At 36.4% G+C, this 23,073-nt stretch overlaps 1 protein-coding gene across 4 annotated transcripts in view; it reads left to right on the forward strand.

Moving 5' to 3' along the window:
- Positions 1-23,073, forward strand: part of GLRA3 (glycine receptor alpha 3) — a 91,038-nt gene that overhangs the window by 58,763 nt on the left and 9,202 nt on the right. For all 4 annotated transcript variants that reach the window (XM_017744629.1, XM_008641563.2, XM_017744630.1 and 1 more), the window contains 3 exons: positions 4,015-4,152; positions 16,858-17,072; positions 18,082-18,228. In XM_017744629.1, the coding sequence (XP_017600118.1) occupies positions 4,015-4,152; positions 16,858-17,072; positions 18,082-18,228 (500 nt within the window). The remainder of the gene's footprint in view (positions 1-4,014; positions 4,153-16,857; positions 17,073-18,081; positions 18,229-23,073) is intronic.

A 23,073-nucleotide genomic window follows, 5' to 3' on the forward strand; every position in this document is an offset into this window, starting at 1 on the left:
TTGGCCTGGTCCTGAAGACCACGGTAGATTATAGCCTCCATTGCTTTTAGCTATTCATGTAGAATAAAAGATTCACTTTTTGCACCAGTGAGCTGCACCCACATATACTACGTAGGCTAGTGACTGATTGTCCTTTTTTCAACAATAAAATTTAGCCACTAGGCATTTCCTACATAACACTCTATTTCCCAGCCACTGGTAATAAAAATATCTGGTAGCAATTTATAATAGTCACCAACACCACCTCATAGTCAAAAAAGAAAAAATTCTGGTTTAATGAGAGGCTGAATATCATGTTGGGTTGCAGCAAATCCAAATAAGTAACAGATATATATGTTCTGCTCATAAAGCAGCAGCAAGAGAGCTGCTTTCTATAAGCTGTTCATAGTAAGACTGAACAGCGAGAATTTACAAAGAATAGGAATAACCATCATGTAGCAAAAGTTTACCCTGAAAGGCACTTGTTCTTAGAAGTAAATTCAGTTTTATCTTCTGGACACACAGACTTTGGGGATTTGCACCACATTTCCCATTGAAGGCAGAACACAATGAAAGCAAGACAGAGAAAAAACACCTTACACTCAAGTCTTATCCCAAGAAGAAGTCAGGATTCCAGAGCTAGGCACTTATGCTTACTACAGAATAAGCTCCATCCATCTACAAGCAGAGATAACACATTTAAAGTTGTGTTTAGTTGATAAAAGCCCTCCTCTGATTTGGCTTTGGGTAATCTCTTTCTATACTATTAGAGTTGTGTAGAGGGCAACAGGAATTATTTCCATAGGAAAACAAAATAAAGTGTTCTCCTGATGGAAATGTTAGCTGCATAGAAAATAATAAAGTATCATCTTCAATATTTTTTGCTAATTTAAACATATGTAACTAAATCAAAACTCATCACTGCATTAACTTTTGTCATGGGCTTCTGTGGCATAACAAATGTGAGGAGAATCCAGAAACAGGTACCATCAAGAAAGTAGGACTTCTGTAGGTGTGAATCTAGACTTGAAATACTGCAAGGAATAGGATTCCTTATTCAATGTCATTCCTGCAAACTGGTTTCTCTAATTCCTCAAATTCAGGGTCCTAGATTGTGCCAATTCTCCTGCCTGTTAGTTTCTGTGTGTTCAGAATTTATGGACCTAACACCGCAATAAAGACACCATTATCTTACCCCTTATGGGCCCTAAAGAGAAATGTCTTTTTCTTTATTACTACATATTGCAGTTCAGTTCTTACAAGTCACAGAATATGTCTAACAATGTAACTTACCTATAGCACAAGTTTGTACTGGTAACCACACATCCATTCAGAACAAAGCCTTCACATCTCAGAACCACACTTTACTGCTCCATTCCCACAGTGGGAACCATGTAATGGAACACAACTTCTCAGATTTTTTATCTCATAGATCATTTGGAAAATACAGACAGTGCATTTCTAATCTTCAAAAGCACACCAATAGCAGCAACAGGCATTTAGACTTTTTGTTACATTTATGAATTTACTGAATGAGATTTTTGTAATTCCTTTAAAGATAATGCACATTTGTTAATCAGGTAGAAAGTAGCCATGAACCAAAAGCTCGAGTGGACTTCAGGTTTAGTATTTTTAGAAGAGGACAGGGACAGTTATTACAAATAATCAGCAGAGGTCCCAAAATTAGTGTGCCAGGGGACTGTATTTTAGGCTCATTGCATGTAGAACACCACATACCTAAACTGTAATAGTACATATACTCCAGTATGGTAACCATTGATTGTTTTGAGAGTATTTTCTGTAGAAATGCCTTTTTCCCCTTATGCACAACACACACAGTACAATAAGCATTCTGAGTGTTAGGCACGGTGCTAATCAGCAGGTACTCTTCATAAAATTAATTGAAAAATCATATTTTCTTTTGATTTAATTCAAGCTGATTTAATTTAACATACTAGTGGAAAAATTATACTATTTTAAATTTATTTGGTATAACATAAACTCACATCTCCATTAAGTTCTCTATATTTTAAGACACCTTTAATTTATGACAACAACCTTGACTTACAAAACTGAAGTTACAATTTTGAATGCTAAAGCTATATTTGGACATTTAAAATGTAAATATGGCAAAAATTAATTACTGCACCAACATTTTGAATACACTGCTGTTATTTTTAATATATTACATTATAGAAGAATTAGTGGGCAGGGTAGATAATCAAAATTAAAAGCATGCATTAGAGATGAATGAATCTGATTTAGTGAAATACATTTTGACACAGCAGTTGTTTCTTGCCAGTTCAATGAGTTTTGCTCAGGGAATATCACTTCTGGCTTCAAATGGCAATCTGCTTTACACACAACGGCTTTTTGTCTGAATTCATGCAAAGTTTGATAAGATATATACCTCTGATTTTTCACAGCTTATGGCACTTTATAGTGAATTTTAAGATTGTGTTTATGGAATACCATGCAATCAATAAGAAAAACTAGCGTCTCCTTGCACATTTTATATATGCTTGTAGTGACTTGGGTAATGTCTGATCTCAAACTCATTTAAAAGGATATGGTCTCATTTTTATCATATTCGTCCAGCCTTAAAAAAAATACCAAGTAAACCAACAGTCAGCCTGAGTTCCTGTGAATACCTTGTATACAGGTTTTCCCAAAAAGAAACATCAAGAATTTAGAAGGAAGAAGTGTCAAAAACATTTTTACATTCAAAACCACTAATTCTTAGCTCCTAGGTTCATTCAGCCTAGATCAGAAAAGATAAAGTGTATCTCAGTTTTCAGGTCAGCAGATCAGGTCACTGAATGCCATTTATAGGTGTATTAAAAGAGTAATGAAGTCACTGAATACAACAGAGGTAAGATTTATGCCCACCCAGCAAAGAGGTTACTTTTTTTCACTGAAACTCAAAATTTAAGTAATTTTGAGCAGACTTTTAGAAGGTTCTGATCAATATACTATAAACAGTAATGTGTTACTGAAAGGTTAAAAGAATTTCCGGTTCTCAACAGGTTATTTTCAACAGCTCATTAGCATTGGCCTAAAGCAGAACGGAAATATTACAAAGAAGCTGAAAGCTATGTAAATTAGATGAAAAATTCCCCTTTTAGCTTCTGGTCCCTTGCGGTATATGTGGTTCAAATTTGAATGAGAATATGAAGCCTTTTTTTTTTTTTTTTTTCCAGTTGTAATAACCAGATAAAATTTATTCAGAAAGAAAATTAGAATAAAATGCCTGGGAAAGATAACAGATCACATATTCAGAAGAAACTGGGATATTTTCCCTGATGATATCCCATGCAAATATTCATGTGAGAGAGGGAAATAGAAGGAAAAAGTACTTGTCCTTTGCAAAGTCTGGGCCTTGATTAGCATGTCTTTTTCTGTTATATCTAATCTTATACACATGCATGAGGTATGGATAAGTGCAGAGTCTGAATATTAAAGCTGAGGGCTTTTTAATATGTCACAGTCAGTTAATATGAGAAGACTAAAACCAATTGCTTTCCCATGTGTTGTTCAAGTTTCAGAGAAAAGCAGTTTTTTGAACCGCAGAATTTTCAATTCATTGCTGTCTTTGAAAAATTTGCACCTAACCATTCAAACTGACATAAATCCATAAACATAACTTTGACAATCCACATTTCACCTCAAGTGAAAGGAGGAAGAGGCCTGAGTGTAAAGGCCTATTTTATCCTTCATGGGTTGGGGAGGGCAAGATGTTCCCAAGCACCCAAGAGATTTGGATGTTTAGGTAATTTAGATGGTTTTGTTGAATCCATTAATAGACCATCTAAGTATTAAGATTTAAAAAGAGTTTCATAAGACAGCCCTTTTTTCTCTTCTAATTCAGTATGGTATACAATGGCAGATAAAAATTTGTGATTAACTGGTACAAGCAGACCCTCTGTATTACCTCCTTTTTATAACAGTTACTTAAAATATTGTAATTTGATATGTTACTGCTTTTCAAAGTTTGCAGCTGATTTAGAGTTTATTTGGGTTTTTTCTTTGTTTTAGTTGGATACACAATGAATGATCTCATTTTTGAGGGGCAGGAAAAGGGAGCGTTTCAAGTTGCAGAAGGTCTCACTCTGCCACAGTTTCTGTTGAAAGAAGAAAAGGATTTATGTTACTGCACCAAGCATTACAATACAGGTAGGAAAGTGATTACAACTGAAAAGACATTTACATTTATTGATATAATAAATGTCACAGTTGGGGTAATTTTTAAATGTTCTCACTGAATTCAGAAGAGGGTTAAAACATACAAGTGCATTGTGCAAGATAATGCAGCCTTAAATAACTGGCAAACAAACCAAAACTGCCTAAAGACTGAACAAACTTCTATTTTAGATACCTTAAGAAAATATAGTGTTGAAATAATTCAGAAACTGTTCAGTCAGGGGTTTTACTTACTCAGCAGGTGCCGTGACCACATTTACAGTGTGCAATCTGAAGCACTACTGAAATCCAAAGGTCTGTATGCTGTGCACTAAGCACAGCCTGGCTCAGACAGGAAAAAGGGACCCAAGGTTGCCCAGCCAAGTTATCCCTGCCCGAGTTCATCCAGCAAGGGGGCAATGTGAGCGAGCTGAAAGCATTCTTAGCATCCAATGGCCAGGTGTGCAAACTAGATGTGAGCATGCAGTGACAGGACAAGGGGGAATGGATTCAAACTGAAAGAGCACAGGTGTAGATATCAGGAAGAAATTCTTTATTGTGAGGGCAGTGAGGCACAGGAAGAGGTTGCCCAGAGAAGTTGTGGATGCCCCATCCCTGGAAGTGTTCAAGGCCAGGTTGGATGGGGCTCTGAACAACCTGGTTGACTGAAAGGTGTCCTTGCCCTCAGCAGGAGGGTTGGAACTAGGTGATCTTTAGGGTCTCTTACAACTCAAACCATGCTATAATTCTATAGTTCTATGATACTGAATTGAAGCCTTTGTTGAACTGAGATATTTAGCTCATCTCTGGGATTATTTGAAAAAGGAGGGGATTAACATTAATAATATAATTAAGTATATTTTAATTTTTAATTGTGAAAAACAACATCAATAACTGAACAATCACAAGCACAATAATCCTGAAAAGCAAAGCCTAAAAATACATAGTTTATATATTCTCTTGAGGGAAAAAAAAAGCTAAAACTCTTCCATTCTAATCCATATATTTTTTAATTTTTGCTCTCAAATATGATTAAGCATGTCTTAAAATTTAAGATTAGAGTGATTAATTTGGATTCTGCTGAAATGTAAGGGAGAGAAAATTAAAAAGGTGGTGTTTGTAAGGAGTGTCCTGTTACAATCAAAATTAAGGAGTGCTTTTCAACACTGAGTTTTATCACAACTGCAGTGGTGCCCTAAGAGAAAGGAAGGTTCTCTCATAATTTCCATTTAGCGTAGGAAGATATCGATAGAGATATTTTGAAGTGTTCCCTAAAATAAATTGGAAATACTTAGCCTGCACTTCTATTGTACAAATACTTATATCTGGATAATCCTTAAAAACCTTCTAAAATTTGTGATAAATATCCTATAGCAGAGTAATTTTTTTCACTCTGACATTTCTTTTTTAATGATAAGGTAGAAATTCCTTTTTTTCCTTTCTACCATAATCCTTATGACAAATAAGAAAATTTTATTTTCATTATTTTCCACTTTCTCCTTTGAGATATACAAGCAACTTACCCTTTCTTTTTAAGATTCTCCTGTTTTTGTGCCATTTTAATGAGTGTCTGTAATTGTATTCCATACCCCATGTATGATATTAACTAATGAGAACTAATAGGGCATTCTTCTCATTTTTCTAAAGTGCATTTACATAACATGATGCATCAAAAATCTCTGAGAAATTAAGACATTACTGGGATGCTTCATCTGATACTGAACAGAAACCTGGTTTAAAATTTCAGGATTTCCAGTGATTTCCAAACATTCCATCCAAAGCTGAGTTACGCTCTTACTCATTTGTCTGAGAACTTACATTATAATTGTCAGAGTTCAAACCTTGTGATTTTGACTAAAACTTCATTTTTTCAATATTTTGAAGGCACTACATTTTTCTTCACAACCCATATTTCAAGCCTATTTACCTTGGTATTAATATTCATCTAAGGAAAAACAGGAAAATATGTTACACCTAGGCACACTATACTAGGTTGCATGGGGTCAACTTACATGTACTGGTTTTTCACTGTGGCCCTGAGTGGAGAAGCAGGAGAAACAGATGCTGTTAGCTGCATGTGAGGCCTCATGGTTCTCAAGATGTGGCTACAAGTGTGCTTGTCTCCATGCAATTCTGTAGCATTTAGGTGAGAGGAGGGTTTTACTGTAATAAGTCCAGAGGACAGTGTGGCTAATCACCAGCCTGTCGTATTCTGTATTGCTTTGGCCAAACCGCGTTTCTGTGGCCAAACATGCTCTAAGATGTGAGTGCAACCCACAGCCCTGGAAAGATGAAGCTCATGCCTGTGCTAAAAAAGTAATTGGACCATTTAATTTGCCCACAAAAAAGTCAAGGCATTTGATAATACAGAAACCTTGGAAGCCTGGGTGCAGTTAGAGGGTAGGGACATTAAAAGATGTCAGCAAAAGATAAAGCAATTGCACAGCCGTGGGACTTACCTGTGGTGGACAGAGAGGAAAAATACGATGCTGATGCTGAGCAGCAGGTGGAAGGGTATGTCCTCACCAGAGGAAGCAGCTGAGTGGCCTGCTCTTAGTTACAGCACCAAAATTACAGGTACAGATCTAGAACTTTGTCAGGGCAAATCAGAAAGAAAAGGTGGTCTTACCCAAGAAGGACTATATTTATTGTGATACTCTCCTCTTCGAGATAACAGTATTTTCTCCAAATTATTTTTTTTTATTCAAATCTTCATTATGAAGCAAATTTAATCAGATTAGAGGGGTTTGGTTTCTATGAGATACTGCAGGCAGATATGCCTTTAGGACACTCCACAAGAACAAAATTTTAAATAAGCAGTTTTCAAAACTTGATGTGAAGTCTATTTCTCTGGCCTATGACAGATTAGATAAAATGAATTCTTAAAGTAATGCTAAGCAACTGCAGCTGGTATGCAGTAAGTGACCAAAGAAGAGTTTTCAAATTAAATTTATTTACAACACAGGATGGAAAGCTCTTCTGAGATATCTTGTAAAACAGAAAAAAATCTCAAAATTCTCCCCGTGAAGCAAATTAACATGAAGCTTCAGCACAGTATGTAGAAACTCATCAGTACATGTCTCATCAGTGTTTCATGCCCAATGGAAAACTGTTCACTGTAACCACAGCTCAAAAAATAAACTGTGTCTAAGTATAGAGACATAACAGTGTCAGCAACAGTACAGCAAAATGGCTCATCAAATCTTGTGTTCTGAAGTGACACAACAACATTTCTGATAATTTTCATATTTTGCATGCACAGGCATATCCGCAGTGACCAATTTGGGAAGTGAAGTAGAATCATAACAACCAGAAAAATCACATATGAACCATTTATGTTACAAGGATGGTCTTGCTTTGTCGCATTCCCATGTAACATTAATGGCTTCCCTGGGCCGTTGTGCAACACCTAAATTTTATTTCAATCACAGATAATTTCAATCATAGCTGCAAAAAGCCCAATATACAGTAGCATGAATTTATATATAATAGCAGACTAATAGGCACAAATGAGTCTTGGCTTTATTCCTGCATCATGCATAATGCTTTACACCTGCACTTGAGTGATGCTGCTCAGAACTCTCTTAGGTCTAATAATGCCTTTTGGACCAAAGAATTGGATGTAGTGGTCCTGGAAACAGTGGAGCTATGATTGCTACACTCACCACCAGAACTGGTAGATACTGTATGCGACCATTTTTGATAATTGCAATCTTGATGAACAGCACGTTTCCTAAACTCCACACTCCCCATCTGACTTCCTAATATGCACATCCCAAACACAATTTTTCCCATTTGTTCCCCCATAGTCAAAAAAGTTGCTTAACAACCTGTAGATTGTGGCCCTTCTAAGTCTCACCTTCACCTGACCTAGTGCCTTATATTCAGCCATTTTGCTGCCAGCATGATAATGACAGTGATTAAAGGAGACATAACTTTGATGCCTTACTCTGCCAACAACGCCACAAACCCTTACTTGTGTTGAGAAACACCTAAACCACTCTTTTTGAGTCTATAGAAGTGATTTTTAAGACGTGACCTTTTAACTCCCTCGGGTTTTTTCATTGAGCATTTCTCCAAAAAGGAAGCTTGTACATTTTATCCAGGAGGTAGTCTATGGGTGTGAAATTTCTGAAGCTGCTCATTCCTTCACTGAAAAAGCAGAAATTATAAACACTTTGGAGAACAGAGTCTATGGCAGGCTGAGGATGTGACCGCTCCTAGATGCACGAAATGGCATTGTCTGACTCCAACAAGGCATTATTCTCAAGGGCAAAGAGGCCGGAATTGTTACCCCTGCACTGATCAAAATTTGAGCATTTTACCTTAAAGATTCATTGAATAAAAATTCATCACCTCTCCTGGAAGTGGAAATGTTACATCTAGATGTCTCTTTAGTTTATACTTCTCCCCTCTCTGCCTCTGCTAACACAGTACAGCACGTGACAAGTCTTTCACATCACAAGACTTATGTTCAACTTGATATCTCCCAGGCTCCCTGGCCTGGGAGAGCTGCTGCCTACCCAGTCCACCCCCAGCCTGTATCAGTGCAGGGGGTTACTCCATCCTCATCACGGATCTGTGCATTTCTCTTTGCCGTGCCGTTGTGCTGGGTTCTCCAGCCTCCAAAGGCCCTGCTCAATGCAGCTCAGTTCTCCATTCTGAGGGACATGGGAACTGCATGTGCAAATCTGTCAAGCTGAAAAGGAAATAGTTCCTCTTTTCCATATTTATTTTCAACTGTCTTTTACTGCAGTCATTATCAGTCTTACACCAATGTTAAGTTTACCACCTGCCTCAGTATTTTTTTCAAAAAAAGCTACGTAAAGACACTTCCTTCCTGTCCAGGAATTTATGTAGTCAAAGACAGGTGATGGCATCAGCACTTATTTCCCCCAATATGCTGCTGATATCCACAGACTGTGACTTGACAGAAAAGCTGAATGGTAGTACATTCCTAGAGTCATTTAGTGAATCTTGGCTTTAGATACATAGACAAGTGCCATACACATGAGAACTTGTCTAGTTCTATATGCTAGATGCTGGAAAATCATAATTTCTATTCAGGCTGTATAGATACAGTGTTTCATTTATTTTATGATGAGGGAAAAATGAGTAGTTTTACAAGCAGCTTTTATCAGCAAAATACATTCAAATTGCAATTTATACTAAAGTGCAAACTGGAAACTTTCCAGAGACTGCACTTACCAAGTGCTTTTTTATTATCTTGACACCTTCTTAGAAAGGTATGAAAATAATTTCAGCTAAATTTACATATATGTAATCAGTTTTATGGGTACAGTCTCTTTAAACAATGAAATTTGCATGCACATAATTTATGAATTTTATTTTTTGTTCAAAAAATTTTATCACTGGAAGGCAAAGGAAAAAAATAGCATTTAGCGGTATTTAAGTAATAAGTAAAGCAGAGATGACAGTGTCACATTCTTGGAAGAATAAAAAGGAAATGTCTTTACTGAACAAGGTAAAATCAAGTAGACTGCTTTTCTTGTGGTGATTCTGAAAATGACTCAAACAGGAGAGAAAGTAAAAGGGACATTATTACCTTATGGAAAACTCAGTTTATATATTTCATTCTCCTTCATCCTCTCTGTGAAAATCATCCGCTACTCTGATTGCAGTGTTATACGTAACACGCTGTTGCCAAGAGATGTTAATTGCAATCTTATTTTAGCAGATGCAGAGAAAAAAGAAAGCACGCAAAAAAAGGCAAAAGGAAAGTGCTGGTGGTCTATGTGATCCCTCTTATGGCAGTACAGTTTATTTCCTCCTGAGACTGTCTATTTTCACCTAAGCAGTTTTTTCAGTTAGAAGATAAAATTGTCCTCAGAAAATTTCCTTTAAACACTAATAACTTTAAAAATAAAAAGTCTTTTTTTGGGGGGGCTTTCTTTTTTTTCACCAATTTTGTCTGAAGATACTTGGAGTCAATGGCCACACTTCACTGAGGCAATAACCTTTGCCAGGGTGATCCCACCCTGTGTACTAGATAAAACATTAGGGTTTATGTATGCAGGACCCATAATAAAAGCCTTAATTAATTACATGATCAATGATTTTGTCTCAGGACAATACTGATCCAACTTCATCTGTCTGGGGCTTTTACACACAGGTATTTAAAGGACTAGCTTTCTGCTACCTAGCGCACTGAAGTTTCCCAACTCGGGATGAGACAAGTGCCAGAACCAGCATTACAGAAGGGCTGGAAAAGTATGGCAAAGGGAAGGTCTGTGATGGCCTGCAGTAAGATCATATTCACAATATGTATTACATGTCATGAACTACTCTCAGTGTGAGTTGTCCTGCAACAGACATTTGTTTCGAGTAAATATTTGTCGTTGTACAGAGAGTAGATAGGAATACTCAAAGCATTGCAGTGACAACCATTTAGTAAGAACCAGTGAATCCAAGGTATTAAACATTAGAAAACAGTCAAAGGCATAAGGTGCAATAGCCATGTTACACCAGTCCATACAAAATCTGTTTCTTGAGTCCACCTATTGCTTCATTTTGGAAGAAGAGCCTCTAATTTTTGTCTTGAGAAGAAAGAACTGTCATTACTTTCAGCTCTATAGAAAAAAGCATGTCAGCTGGCTTTTGCAATATGTTATCTTTTCCATATAAGATGACAAATTCTGGTTTTTATAAGTCTAAAAATGTAAAACGCAGCAGAGGTTTAGAATAACACTGAGAGGTAAATACTCTGTCTAATACAATCTTCAAACTCATTTTGAACTTAGGATCTCTATGGGGATAAGGAGAGTAGAGGAATTGAGGTGCTTAAGAAATGACTTTCCAGAGGACAGAGAAGCTCTGGGAGAAGCTCTCTATTGTATTAAGAGATCTAAATCTAAGTAAGTCAGCCATTAGGTTGAGCATATCCTAGCCACTGAAGTAGTCTCACTCTCCTTTTCTCCTTTCCTGCTGTCTCTCAGTACCTAATTTCATGCTAAGTCTTTGTCTCTAGCTGTTCTTCAAGAGGAAAAATGAAGTGTTGTAGCAGAGGAACATCATCACAGTCCAATTGCCCCAGGATTCCGTTATCAAATCTCCATAGCTAGCAATATTTTGGCTGCTAGACTGACTGCTTGTTGGCTATCAGACACTGGTAAAATCCGAATTGTGTGGTCTACATCCATATTGACAGATGTGTTGGAATCAGAATATGAAATATCTGCATCCCAGATCCAAGACACATATTCCACAGAGGTCCATAAAGGTTTATACAGATTTTCTTAACTTAGCTCAGTTTTGCTAAGCTTTAAATCATCTCTATTCAGCAAGTATAAGATTCTTATTTTAAGTAAATAGATTATTGGAATTTCATTAAGGCATATCATTTTTAAGCCACAGTCCTCTCTATATCCATAAAATATTTCACAGTAAATCAATTATTAGAATTATCAATGACTTACAAGGTCAGACTATATTTTACTACTATCTAAAGTCGTATCAAGATTCTTCAGCAGATCCTCCATTCTGCATGGATTAACAGTTGAACTCTGCATGCTTAGTTCTTTTCTTGTTTCTTAATACTTATTCATTTCATTATTTATTATGCTATTACTTTTTAATTTCATAGTAGTTTAATAATTATCACTCCCTTCATAATTATTTCTCAGGCACACTATTTCCTTGACTCAGAATCCTGAAGTAATTCTCCCTTATTAAAACTTTCTGTATAGCTTCAGAAACAGCTACTCAGCCTTCCTGGGAATCGTAACATGTTTATAAAGCCGTAGGGGTACAGTAAGAAAAGCTTTCCCCAAAAGACATCTTAAGGGCTGCTAAAAGGAGACAAATATTTTTAAGTAAACTCTTACCTCTGGGACAGTTTGAGACATATGAAACTATAAAAGAGGATTCTTTATGGCCTGAATTTACTACTTATGCTTGATTTCCCTTGCACATCCCACACTACTGACAGTACCTTTTAATGACACAAGCATACTGCGGCCTGCATAGCCCATTTGCTAAACAGCACATGCCACAGTCAGAGGAGCCTGTGTAGTGTGAAGATGACCTGAAGTAGAAAAATGCTCCTTTTGGGTTACTCACAGCTGGCCGTGGAAGAAACAACAGCAAAAAAAGGACGTGATCTTGAAACATAGATTTAGAAGAAACATAAAGATTTTAGTTATAGGCTAGCTGTGTTGAGATTAGTTGGAATAAGAAAGAACTTGGGCCCAGTGAGAGTTAATTAAGATAGTTAGGAGAGCTGGACCTGAAATGGGTTTTAAGATGTTAGTAACTGATTACCAAATAACTGATGATCTGTCATTTGCATGTTTGCTTAGCTGTGCTTAGAATGAGGAGTAGAAACATTGATGAGTTGGTATAGGGAACAAGGATAATTACCAATTTCCTCCCTTGGTGGGAACCCATCCAAAAGTCATGCAAGAAGAAACTTACAGGTCACTAAAGTAATTAGGATTGTTAAAGTTCAGAGAAGCAAAAAGGTCAAAATGAGGAAGATGAGTTACTTCATCTTTTTTGAGACCACTGACCCAATTTGAGACCACCAACTCCATTCAGGACACACACTACTCATGCTTAATGACATTGAAGCTCATTTCCATACGAAGCAGAGAATGGGAAGTGTTAATGTTATGAATATACATTTGTATTTTGGATATTCATAATATTTGGGAATAAAAGGTATCATGTTTGCTTGTATTAGGGCCCTGCATCTTAGGGAGCTATCCCACGCAGAGCCTGGCGCCAAATAAAACATGCACTTTCTAACTCTAAACTGTTAGAGAGCTTTGTCCGTCTCAGTTGGATATCGATATTGGATCGATATTCAGATTTTGGTAAATCAATCTAGATACTGACTCCAAAGAAAAGTAATTCATGCTTTCTGGGGAAAAGAAAAATCATATAGACTGACTACAATACATTTTTTTCCACTATGCTAATGGTTTCAGCATGGACATTTCATGGAAATCATGCCAGTCCAGCAGCTCTAACATTGTTGTTACCAAAGAATATGGATAAGAGACAAAAATGCACCATCTCATGCTTATACACCAGCGTGTTCACACGCGTAGGCACAACATTCATAGAGTCAGCACTTTTGCGCCTTTCGCACACTTAAATCCCTGGTTAGACTAGACTTACGAACACGAGAAATGTTACCTCAATTCAGGAAAAAAATATTTCTTTTAGGAAGCCCTCGATAGTTTTTCTTTCTTTTGCATTACAAAAATCCACTTTATGGATTGTGTGCACACTTATATTTAGCTTTAATCTGAAACTACCATCAGGTAGTTTGTTGCACAGTTCAGCAAAACCACAATACCTCAAGGGATTCCTATCTTCCTACTAGGCACTCTCTGTGACATTCACAGTGCATATCAAAATGAACTGGAGTTTACCTTTCACATACTGCAAATGAATTATTAGAGCAGTGCTCTTAGTTGCTTGTCTATCTCATTCCCCAGCTGAGATAACTTTGTGGGTATGTCTCTTCTGATCCATTCAAGCACCCAGTCAAATAGATTAAACCACAGCTAACCTGGCTTTGAATTTGAAATGGAATACAGGAAGAGAAAGGAGGCCCACAGCTGAATGCTGCTTCAGGTGGGGAACAATGCCACAGCTTCTGCTGGCTGCTGAAGCTCACATCTGCTAGTGAAAGTGTTTTCTTTTTCCACTCAGCTTCATTAGCCAAGTTTATGCAGGTGGTTCTGATTTCAGTCAGGAAAGGCAAAAGCTGACATCAACTCTTTCACACTTAGACCAGCAACTGCTGCAACTGCAGTGCTGAGACTCACTCCATCTGCTGCCTTTCTCCAATACTCAGTAGTGGAGCAGCAGAGAAGAGTATCTAACGGGGTAGCCACCCGTCTTCCTGGGGAGCTGCTGCATATTAATTTTTCAGTGCTGTGCTGCAAGAGAGCAACACAGTAGTCTTGTCTAGGAAGCACTGGATATGTACCTGGCAAGTCTGTAAACTTGCTGGGTCTAAGACAAAGGCAGGACTCTTAAGTGGCACATGTTGTGGAGCTAAGCAAAGACATTTTTCTACTTTGAGAAACATTCCACTTTCTTTTTTTTTTTTTTTAATTTTTTGTTTGGCCCTGGTGTAATAGGTTTTCAGCTTTTCTTTTTTCCTTGACCAAAGATATTTGCAAAATTTCTGAACCAAGCAAAAAAAAGGTTCTGTATAATTCTTCTGACACATCATTCAGTCCTAGTTCTGGCCTCTTCATTATCTCTGCTTTTTTCTCTCCTTCCCTGTGGTTAGGATATATTCCATTTGCACTTCTTTCATTTAGAATTTTGCTAGGATTCTGTTGCTCACAACCATTCTTCTCTTTCTGCTTAGTTCAGTTAGATCTGTCAAATTTGCAACCACATAAAATAATCCATATCAAAGCTACTATATTATTTACTGTTCACTGTTTAGGACCACAGAATTTTTTTGCTGAGTGGTCTGTAATAGTTCAAGTCCACCGGAGTCCTCATGAAAGAAACTCAAATCTTTTATCCCACATTTCTCTGGATGGAAAAAAACCAACATACGAACAATAGTTAATGTTTATTGACACTTCATATATGCGTATGCATATATTACAAACTGATGCTCCTTAGTTTTCCTTCCTAATTTGTTTTGAAAGGAGAATATAATACCCTATAAGAAAAAAATGTTTCATGCTGAAAAATTCTTACTGATGTGATGCCAAATAAAATGGCTTTGCTTAGACCTAGATTGGGCTGATGCATTTCTGTCACTCCTTACCAGCGTGATTTACTGTGAGGTATGAGACAGAGGCTGCTGCTGTCCAAGGCAGCTGAATTAACAGAATGAATGTCACAAAAAAATAGAAATCTTCAGAGTAAGAACCAGTTTGAAGAATATGATTCCAACAAAGGCCAGTCAGTGCAGAACTTCTGATTATGTGGGGTGTACTGAATTGCTAAGTGAAAGACTAAACTGCACAGGTATCCTTTTGAAGACCATGGAAGAGAAATGTAGGGGAATATCCTGACCCTTTCTGAAGTAAACACCAAAATTCCCGTTCACTTTTTTAAACCAGGATTTCATCCCGTGACCGAGGCAGAAATCAGTCCTGAAGCTTGGACAGCAGATGGTTGAGCCACGATCTGGGACACGGATTTTGGGAGTATAGATAGGATTCAGAAAACACTGGCAATTAGGAATGGAACTAATAATTGAGCTTGCAGATATAAAACTCCTGCGATGCAGAATGTAACCTTAAAATTGAACATCATAACAAACATCTTTCTAAATTTTTTTTACTGCCTCAGCAGAATAAAAATATCATAAAATTACATTCATTATGACATCATAGAAAAACTAGTGGCCTGTAAAAATAAATGTTATGAAAATAATGAAGTTCAGAAGCACTTAATATCCCTAGAATAAAAATATTTCAGTTTGACTTTATCTGAAGTTCATTTCTGTATGCCTAGCACTATTGTCACAGCATAAAACAATATATTAGTATAGGATAAACTCATAAATCCATTACATAATTTTTAAAATCTGATAAATATCAAATTGCTATCAGTTGCTATTGGGTTTTTTTTAATGTGGAAAAGTTTTGTATAAAATGGCATTTTGGCAAGTAAAACTTGATTAGGAAAATAGGTATCAAAACCTAGTGGAAAACATAACCAAAGAGCTTCATACCACTTAAGAAATAAATAACTGTATAATCTTCCTTGCTAAATTTAGAATTAGGAAATATTTTCTCTCAAAATGAGGAAGAAAACTGAGTTATATGTATTTGTTGATGTGAGAAACTGTTTCATATATACACACACAGTAACAACATTGCCTTCAGCACCATTCTTATGTGACTAATATGACCATTGAGCAGAATTAGAAAATCTAATGAGGCCAGGTCAAGATCTGCGAAATAATCTACAGATTACAGGGTGGGAAAAAAAATCCAACCCCACAACAATCTGAATAATATAAAATTATGGGTTTATGGAATTTATATGAGCTAACAATAGATTTTTTGTTGTTGTTCTGGTTTGATTAAGTAAGTAGAAGTTGCTTTATGTTCAGTACCTAGATAAAACTAGGTCATTTAATTACCTTCCTAAAGTTTCCTAAGCTCTGGTCTTTTTAGTCTTCAATCTGTGTTTGAAACTTGGTTATTTCACTTATGAGCTGGAACAGTTTGAATGGGGACACAGGGAGAGATTTAGCAGACTCTCCTATTGATAATTTAATGCCCATACTGATCTCACTATGTTTTTCCCAATTTTTAGTTTAATAAAAATAAAATTAAGCTTAAAATTGAACCAAAACATAAAGGAGATATTATACATTGGGGAAGCAAGCATTTTGTTTGTACACAGAAGCATTTCCAAATCATAAGTGGCAAAAAATGTGATCTCACAGAGGAAATTTCCTATTGTCATAATGAATTATGGTTTGTTTTTTGTAAGAAAATAAGAATTTCAGAGCTTATCAGATTCTTAATTTTTCAGGTTTTCTGCCCTTTTTCTTTCCAGTAAATAGTCTTTTTATGATGGGGACTGTGTTTATTAAAAATCACTGTAGAGAATTCAAAACATAAATCTTTTTCTTGGGAACACATACATTTGACATAGCATATATTCTTTAGGAGTGTGCACTAGATGTTGACAGTAAAAACATTCTATTTCTCTTGAATATTTCTTCTTTGTTGTAAAAAGGAAAGTTTACGTGTATTGAAGTCCGATTTCACCTTGAGAGGCAGATGGGTTACTATCTCATCCAGATGTACATACCGAGCCTCTTGATAGTGATTCTCTCCTGGGTGTCATTTTGGATCAATATGGATGCAGCTCCAGCCAGAGTGGCTTTAGGCATAACAACTGTACTGACCATGACAACACAAAGCTCAGGTTCACGAGCATCTCTTCCAAAGGTAGGCAAAATTTCCTTTGTTTGTACTATATCAATCATAATGTTATGTGACAAACAATTTCAGTCAACCTTGTGTTTTAATTATTAGCATCCAATCATTTTCTAAACAGATAAATAATTTTGAAATATTTAGAGGATTTTTGATTCTCCAGCCAAATATATTCTAATTCTTCCCTCTCTCAACTATTTAGCCAGCCCCATATCTAGTTAATTCCATAAACCTTAACAAGCAGTGAAATCAATGGTATTCAGTACTACATATACCCTCCTTAACAATTGACTGGCTCATCCTTTTTCACATCCCAGTATCTGATGACATGCTAGCAGATATGACTGAAATTCTAAAGGCCATAGATTCTAACCATAAATTCTCAATTATATCCCTTTCTCAAAGGTGCCTAAATTATTAATAAACTCACTAGTTACAAACACACCTGCATTAAAATGTAGAGAAATGTGAACCTTAACAGCTCCAAACAGTACCTTCACTGTGTCAAAGATACAGAACTAATTGGAAACTATACATTTGATTTACTGTGCCTCTATTAGCAGAGAATGAACACATCAGACCTCTACACCTATCTCCTCTCTTCTATCTAATTTTTATTCCAGGAACTTTTGGCCACATCCATTTTAATACAGGAATTCCCGCTGGTCCCACTGCAAGCTATATTTTGCTTCCTTAGTGTCATTCCCAGATCTCAGTGGAACAAATGAAGGAAGAGCTTGTGTTTTTTGAGGATTATTTGGTTTGTGATGTAATAAACAGTGCACTATAAGGAACTCTTAATGATTTAAACACATACTGTAAAAGCGTAAATTTTTTAAACAAAAATTTAACATTTATAGGTTGAATTGTTGTTCTTATTATAACCTAACTTTCATGCTAAGTTTTGTTCCATAAAAGTACTGTTGGGGTGTGTCAGTAATGCACTTCGTCCTGACATGAAATACTAAACTTTGCATCTGTGGTTTTAACATGCTCAGGCTTCTCCTGTCTCCTCTCATAGGTGTCATATGTCAAAGCCATTGACATCTGGATGGCAGTGTGTCTGCTCTTTGTATTTTCTGCACTTTTGGAGTATGCAGCTGTAAACTTTGTGTCAAGGCAGCATAAAGAACTTCTGAGATTCCGACGCAAGAGGAAGAAGAGCAAGGTAAAAGAAACAGTGTTCACAGCTTTGGAAGAGTCTGACTGAATTATGCAGGGATACAGGGTTAATTTGGTAAACATACCACAGCTTGAAGTGGCAATATAAATAAAATGGCAGCACAGCACTAAATTCACTATAGGCAGAGGGTCACTACAAGGACTATGAATTGAATAAATCCAACTTGAATTCTCGAAAGAGGGATTAAGAGGGATTTAAATGAGGCATGGGCCATGTGGGAGCCATCTGCACAAGCATGAATTTCACTCTGTTACAAGAGTTAGATTATACTTCAGTGAATGAATGTTACTAGTATTTGCAGCAGTTTTTACTACACTGAGATTCAACAAATTTTGTTTCCTAATTTCATTCTAATACTCAATTCAAAGCCTTAACAGCTGTGTTTCATGCAAATATTTTTTAATACACAAAGTGCTTTTTCAAATAACACTATTGGTAGAAGGACAAACATTTTACTTTAAAAGGCTGGTAAGTTTGCAGGATTTTTTTCTGTCCTGTTAATTTTGTTCATATTACTAGTAAGAAACTTAATTTTAGTAATTGTTATTAGTATTTATATTATAGCTGGGGCTATCCAGACTACCAGTACCAGTGTGCAAAGCCAAACAGTGTGCAAACTCACTGCCAGTGTGCAAAGCCAAACAGCTAAGGCTACAAGTTTGAACTCTGAAATCTGTAGTTAAATCAACAAATAAGGAAAATTTCTTACAACAATATGTAACTCCTACTTCAGATTTTACAAAGTGTAAATAGGTTTCCAGCCTACTTATTAAATGATACTAAATGATACATCACCGATATCATGCAGAGCCTGTCACTATCAGTCAGTATCTAGAATATTACTAGTGGATGAAAGTCTGACCATAGCAACATGGCTCAGTTCAATCATCTTTCATTCCTGAAGACTTACCTCAGTCTACTGTTTACATCACCAGGAGAATATATTTTACAAGTTTCCCTCTCACTTAGAAGATGCTGAAAATCTGCACTGCTGTAAAGCCTACCTAAGCAGTCTCTGTTGCTGAGACTCCATGTTAAAAGGCAGGCCAGACAGTCAGGTGAAAATGACGTTGTCATACATCTGCCTGTTCTTCTGCGTTGAGTCCCAGACTTCTTCAGCTTCAGCTGTACAGGGAATCCCAGGCACTGTAGACTAGAGGATGATTCAGACTGCAAGTACCTGCATTCAACATTTGACCCTGTGAAAAATGTGTTTCTTTCTTCCGGCTGACAGTAGCAGCAAAAACAGCAGTTTTGTAACAAGGTGTTTGTTCTTGAAATATGGCAGCTCTCTGAAAGCTGCTTAAAGGTTTGGAATGGGAAGAATGGGGTGAGGCAGACATGGATTACTGGACAGAGTGTAGGTAAGTCACAACAGCTGAATCATGTATCAAATACAAACAGCTGTGGTAAGTGATATATTATGTCACTATACTTTTAGTCCATTCATCTTTCTCACCATGTCTTATTGTTTCTTCTGGATCTCAAGCAAATTTACCATGTTCAATTTAATTGATATCTTTCTTAAATGCAGGTCAATTATTATGACCACAGGATTAGGAACTGGCAGGTAGTATCTTCCTTCCTCAGAATCAAACCAAATCTCTTTTCAGCTCCCTCTTAGCAAGACTTCAAACTCACCAGACACCCATTCAGCAATAACAATCAATTAAATTTCAGCTTAGAGGTATGTGAGGAAGGAACCACAATATAAAAAGGACTGCTAAGAGAAGACCTTTTAAAGAAAAAAAAGTTTGTGCATGAATAACTAACTGCGTAGACACTATTTTTCTGGATCATAGTATTTTTGAACTGACACTTAAAAGTCCTTATTCTAATGTTACACTTCATGAGAGAGTCCTTAGCTTCAGGTAGGTTGCCTGCTAAATTCTCATAAAATTAAAGGATTAGAGTTAGAGACTTTAGAGCGTACAATAAAGTACCAAGTATTCTGCTCTGATTCTGGAGACATGCATTTCAATGTTTTTCTTTATAACACACTTCAGATGAGGGTATTAGATATGTTCAGGGGCATATGCTTTCCCTTCCTCCCTGTACCTATATGTTTCATTATGAGGCAAGCTTCTCAGTCTAAATTTACAAAAAAATGCTTTGTTCCTATGCAAGGTTATGATTTTAGAAAACTAGTAGTTTTTCAGAAAAGATTAATTTAAATAAATGTTTTTTAACTCACTCCAATTCCATGTAGAGCTAGAGCTCCTGGACAGAGTTAACCTCTGAGAATACACCTCAAGCTCTAGGGACAGGTCAGCCAATTGCTTCTCTCTTTCTCAATGTTTTATTAAACCTTTCCTTGCCCAACAAGTATACAGGACTTGAAACATTACAGCATGGAGATTTTATCTCTCAGAAAGAAATTTGGATCACATTCTAAACCCACTGTTATACAAATAATAAATGATGTCTTACAGATTAAAAACTTCAGTTAGTAACTAGTCTTCCTTACCACAAATATTACTATTTATTCACCACAATTTATAACATGAAATGCAGGCCCTAGGATCATAACTCAGAGTACCTTGGTTTTCCTTCTTCTTTTGTCTTTTTCAAAGTCTGTTACTATAGCTCATGATTATAAAGTTTTGTATGTTTGTTTTTCCTTTGGACTAGGTCAAACAGCCACTGGCTGTCAGGGACCAGATTGCACTGACTTTTCAAACTACCATTTATTAAGAAATGTTCATTTGACCATAAAGTCAAGAGGTGAAAAGAAGTTATGTAAAAAGGCTGCATTTAAAATAAACTTCAGGGGCTTCCTTGAACATTACATTTTCTTCTTTGGCAAAGAGAAAACAGTATTCTTTTCAGTATTTATGTCCAAAACTATTAAAGAAATAAGGCAGATAGGATAACTTATTAGACTTTTTCATTCTGTATGCTTACCATCTTGGGACGTTTTACTAAGATCAGGTTTTTCTAGCAGGTGAATTCTAATTGTTGAATACAGAATTTTTTTGCCACTGGAATTTTATCTACAAGGGTACAGCAAAACTTCTAGTGATTAGACTGTGTTGCAAAAGTGCAAAAATAGGTCAGCTTGGAAATGTTTCATTTCAGGTATCTGTTGAAAGGAGACATCATTTATGAGTAATAGGTAATTGCAATAGGACAGGTGAAGGATTTCCAAAGTCTATTTTCCTTGTAATTAGAAAGATGTGCCTGTTGCAAGAAATATTTACTTTTACCAAGTAACCAAAGCAATAGTCCTATGATTGAATTTCAGTGTCTTTGGGAGGTAAATGGATCCATTTTCCTGACTTAAGATCATTCATACCTAATTCATCCCAGTCATGAAAATTCCACAAGCTCCCCTGAAATCTATTCCAATTGTTTAAAAAGGTTGTTTTACTAATGCGTTTTCTGTCCTGTCATGTCTTGTCTAGAAAGGACACAGAAACCAGACTACTTTGTTCCTTCATGTCACCATTTGCACATTTCCATTCAGTCTTTTCTATAAACATTCCCAGTGGATAAAGTTTTTGGATTTGGTTTGTTTCGGGTTTTGGGGATTTTGTTGTGTTTTGCTTTTTTCTCATTCACCTTCCCTGGAAATTCTCCTAATAAGCCCATATAATTCCTCAGAACTGTGTTTGCAACATGAACAACATGAAACCTACACAGTAACAATTGAAAGCAGCCAAAGGATCAAATGATGCAAGTAATACACTTGTTTATCCAAACCAGTTCACCATTTTCCTTTCAAACAACATTGTGTTATTGACCCATATCAAGATTGTGATCTTCCATATCTTCCGGGTCTTTTCCCATAACTACTGCAGAGCCATTGGCTTGCCATCTAATGCAAAGTAGTTTATTTCTGGCTAAATGTCGTACTTACTGACTCTTCTGTATTTTTCAGATGCTTTGTTCAAATCATTGAATTCCATTTTATTTCTAAACAGATCCTCAAACAAATTTGCAGGTTTTCATAGGTTGGAGTATTTTTTAAATTGATTAAAACTAGGGGTTATACCTTCTCAATGTTGATTGAAAACACAGAGGAACTGGAACCTCTCTCTTAAGAAGCATATGTTTGAACTCGAATAAGACCCCTGCGGTAATTCTATGGTTATACAAATTGCAATTATGTACAGAGCTGCAACAAGACATTTTGGCATCCAAAGCTCATCTATCCCTGCCATTTTCTTTATGCTTTTTCCACCTATAGTCACTGCCCCTTTTTACACCATCTAGTTCATTTGCAGCCTCATTTCCCAGAAAACACTAAGAGCAGCATCAAAGGCAATTCTTAAGTATAACTGCACCCTCTGGCCACCATTTTTATGATTGTAAGTACGGACTTCACCCAGTGGTTCCAAATTACTGAAAGGAAAATTTCTTTTCAGAGGCCCAACCCAGTTTGTGCAGAACTAGCAAAAATTTTGAAGTGCCTGGGATTGTTTTATAAATTCATTTATAAATAAAAGCTGTTGTTGCAACATAATGTGCAACCTACGCAATACCGTTTTCCAATAAGCATCACAGTAGGTATAGGAGAGTTTTTTTAAAGGGTCTAATGTCTTTATGATTACACAAGTGGCATAATGAATCCTGAGAACAGGGGAATTTTGGTTCCCAATTTGAGACTTCATTTGATACTTAGTATATGAGCCGCAGTTCTTTGACAAAAAAGGAAACCTGGCCAGTGAAAAGAACTATTCAGAAATATGATGTTACCATTCCTTCAGAATGAGTGTTAATTATTCATTTCCTTCTTAAAAGACAAAAGGAAAAAAATGGCAGAATTAGAAGTCATACAGGGATACTGAAACACACCTATAATCAGTGCTTTTTCTTAGTTGCATTTAC

This window comes from Corvus brachyrhynchos, unplaced genomic scaffold (assembly GCF_000691975.1).
Source record: "Corvus brachyrhynchos isolate BGI_N302 unplaced genomic scaffold, ASM69197v1 scaffold17, whole genome shotgun sequence".
Taxonomy (NCBI): Eukaryota; Metazoa; Chordata; class Aves; order Passeriformes; family Corvidae; genus Corvus; species Corvus brachyrhynchos.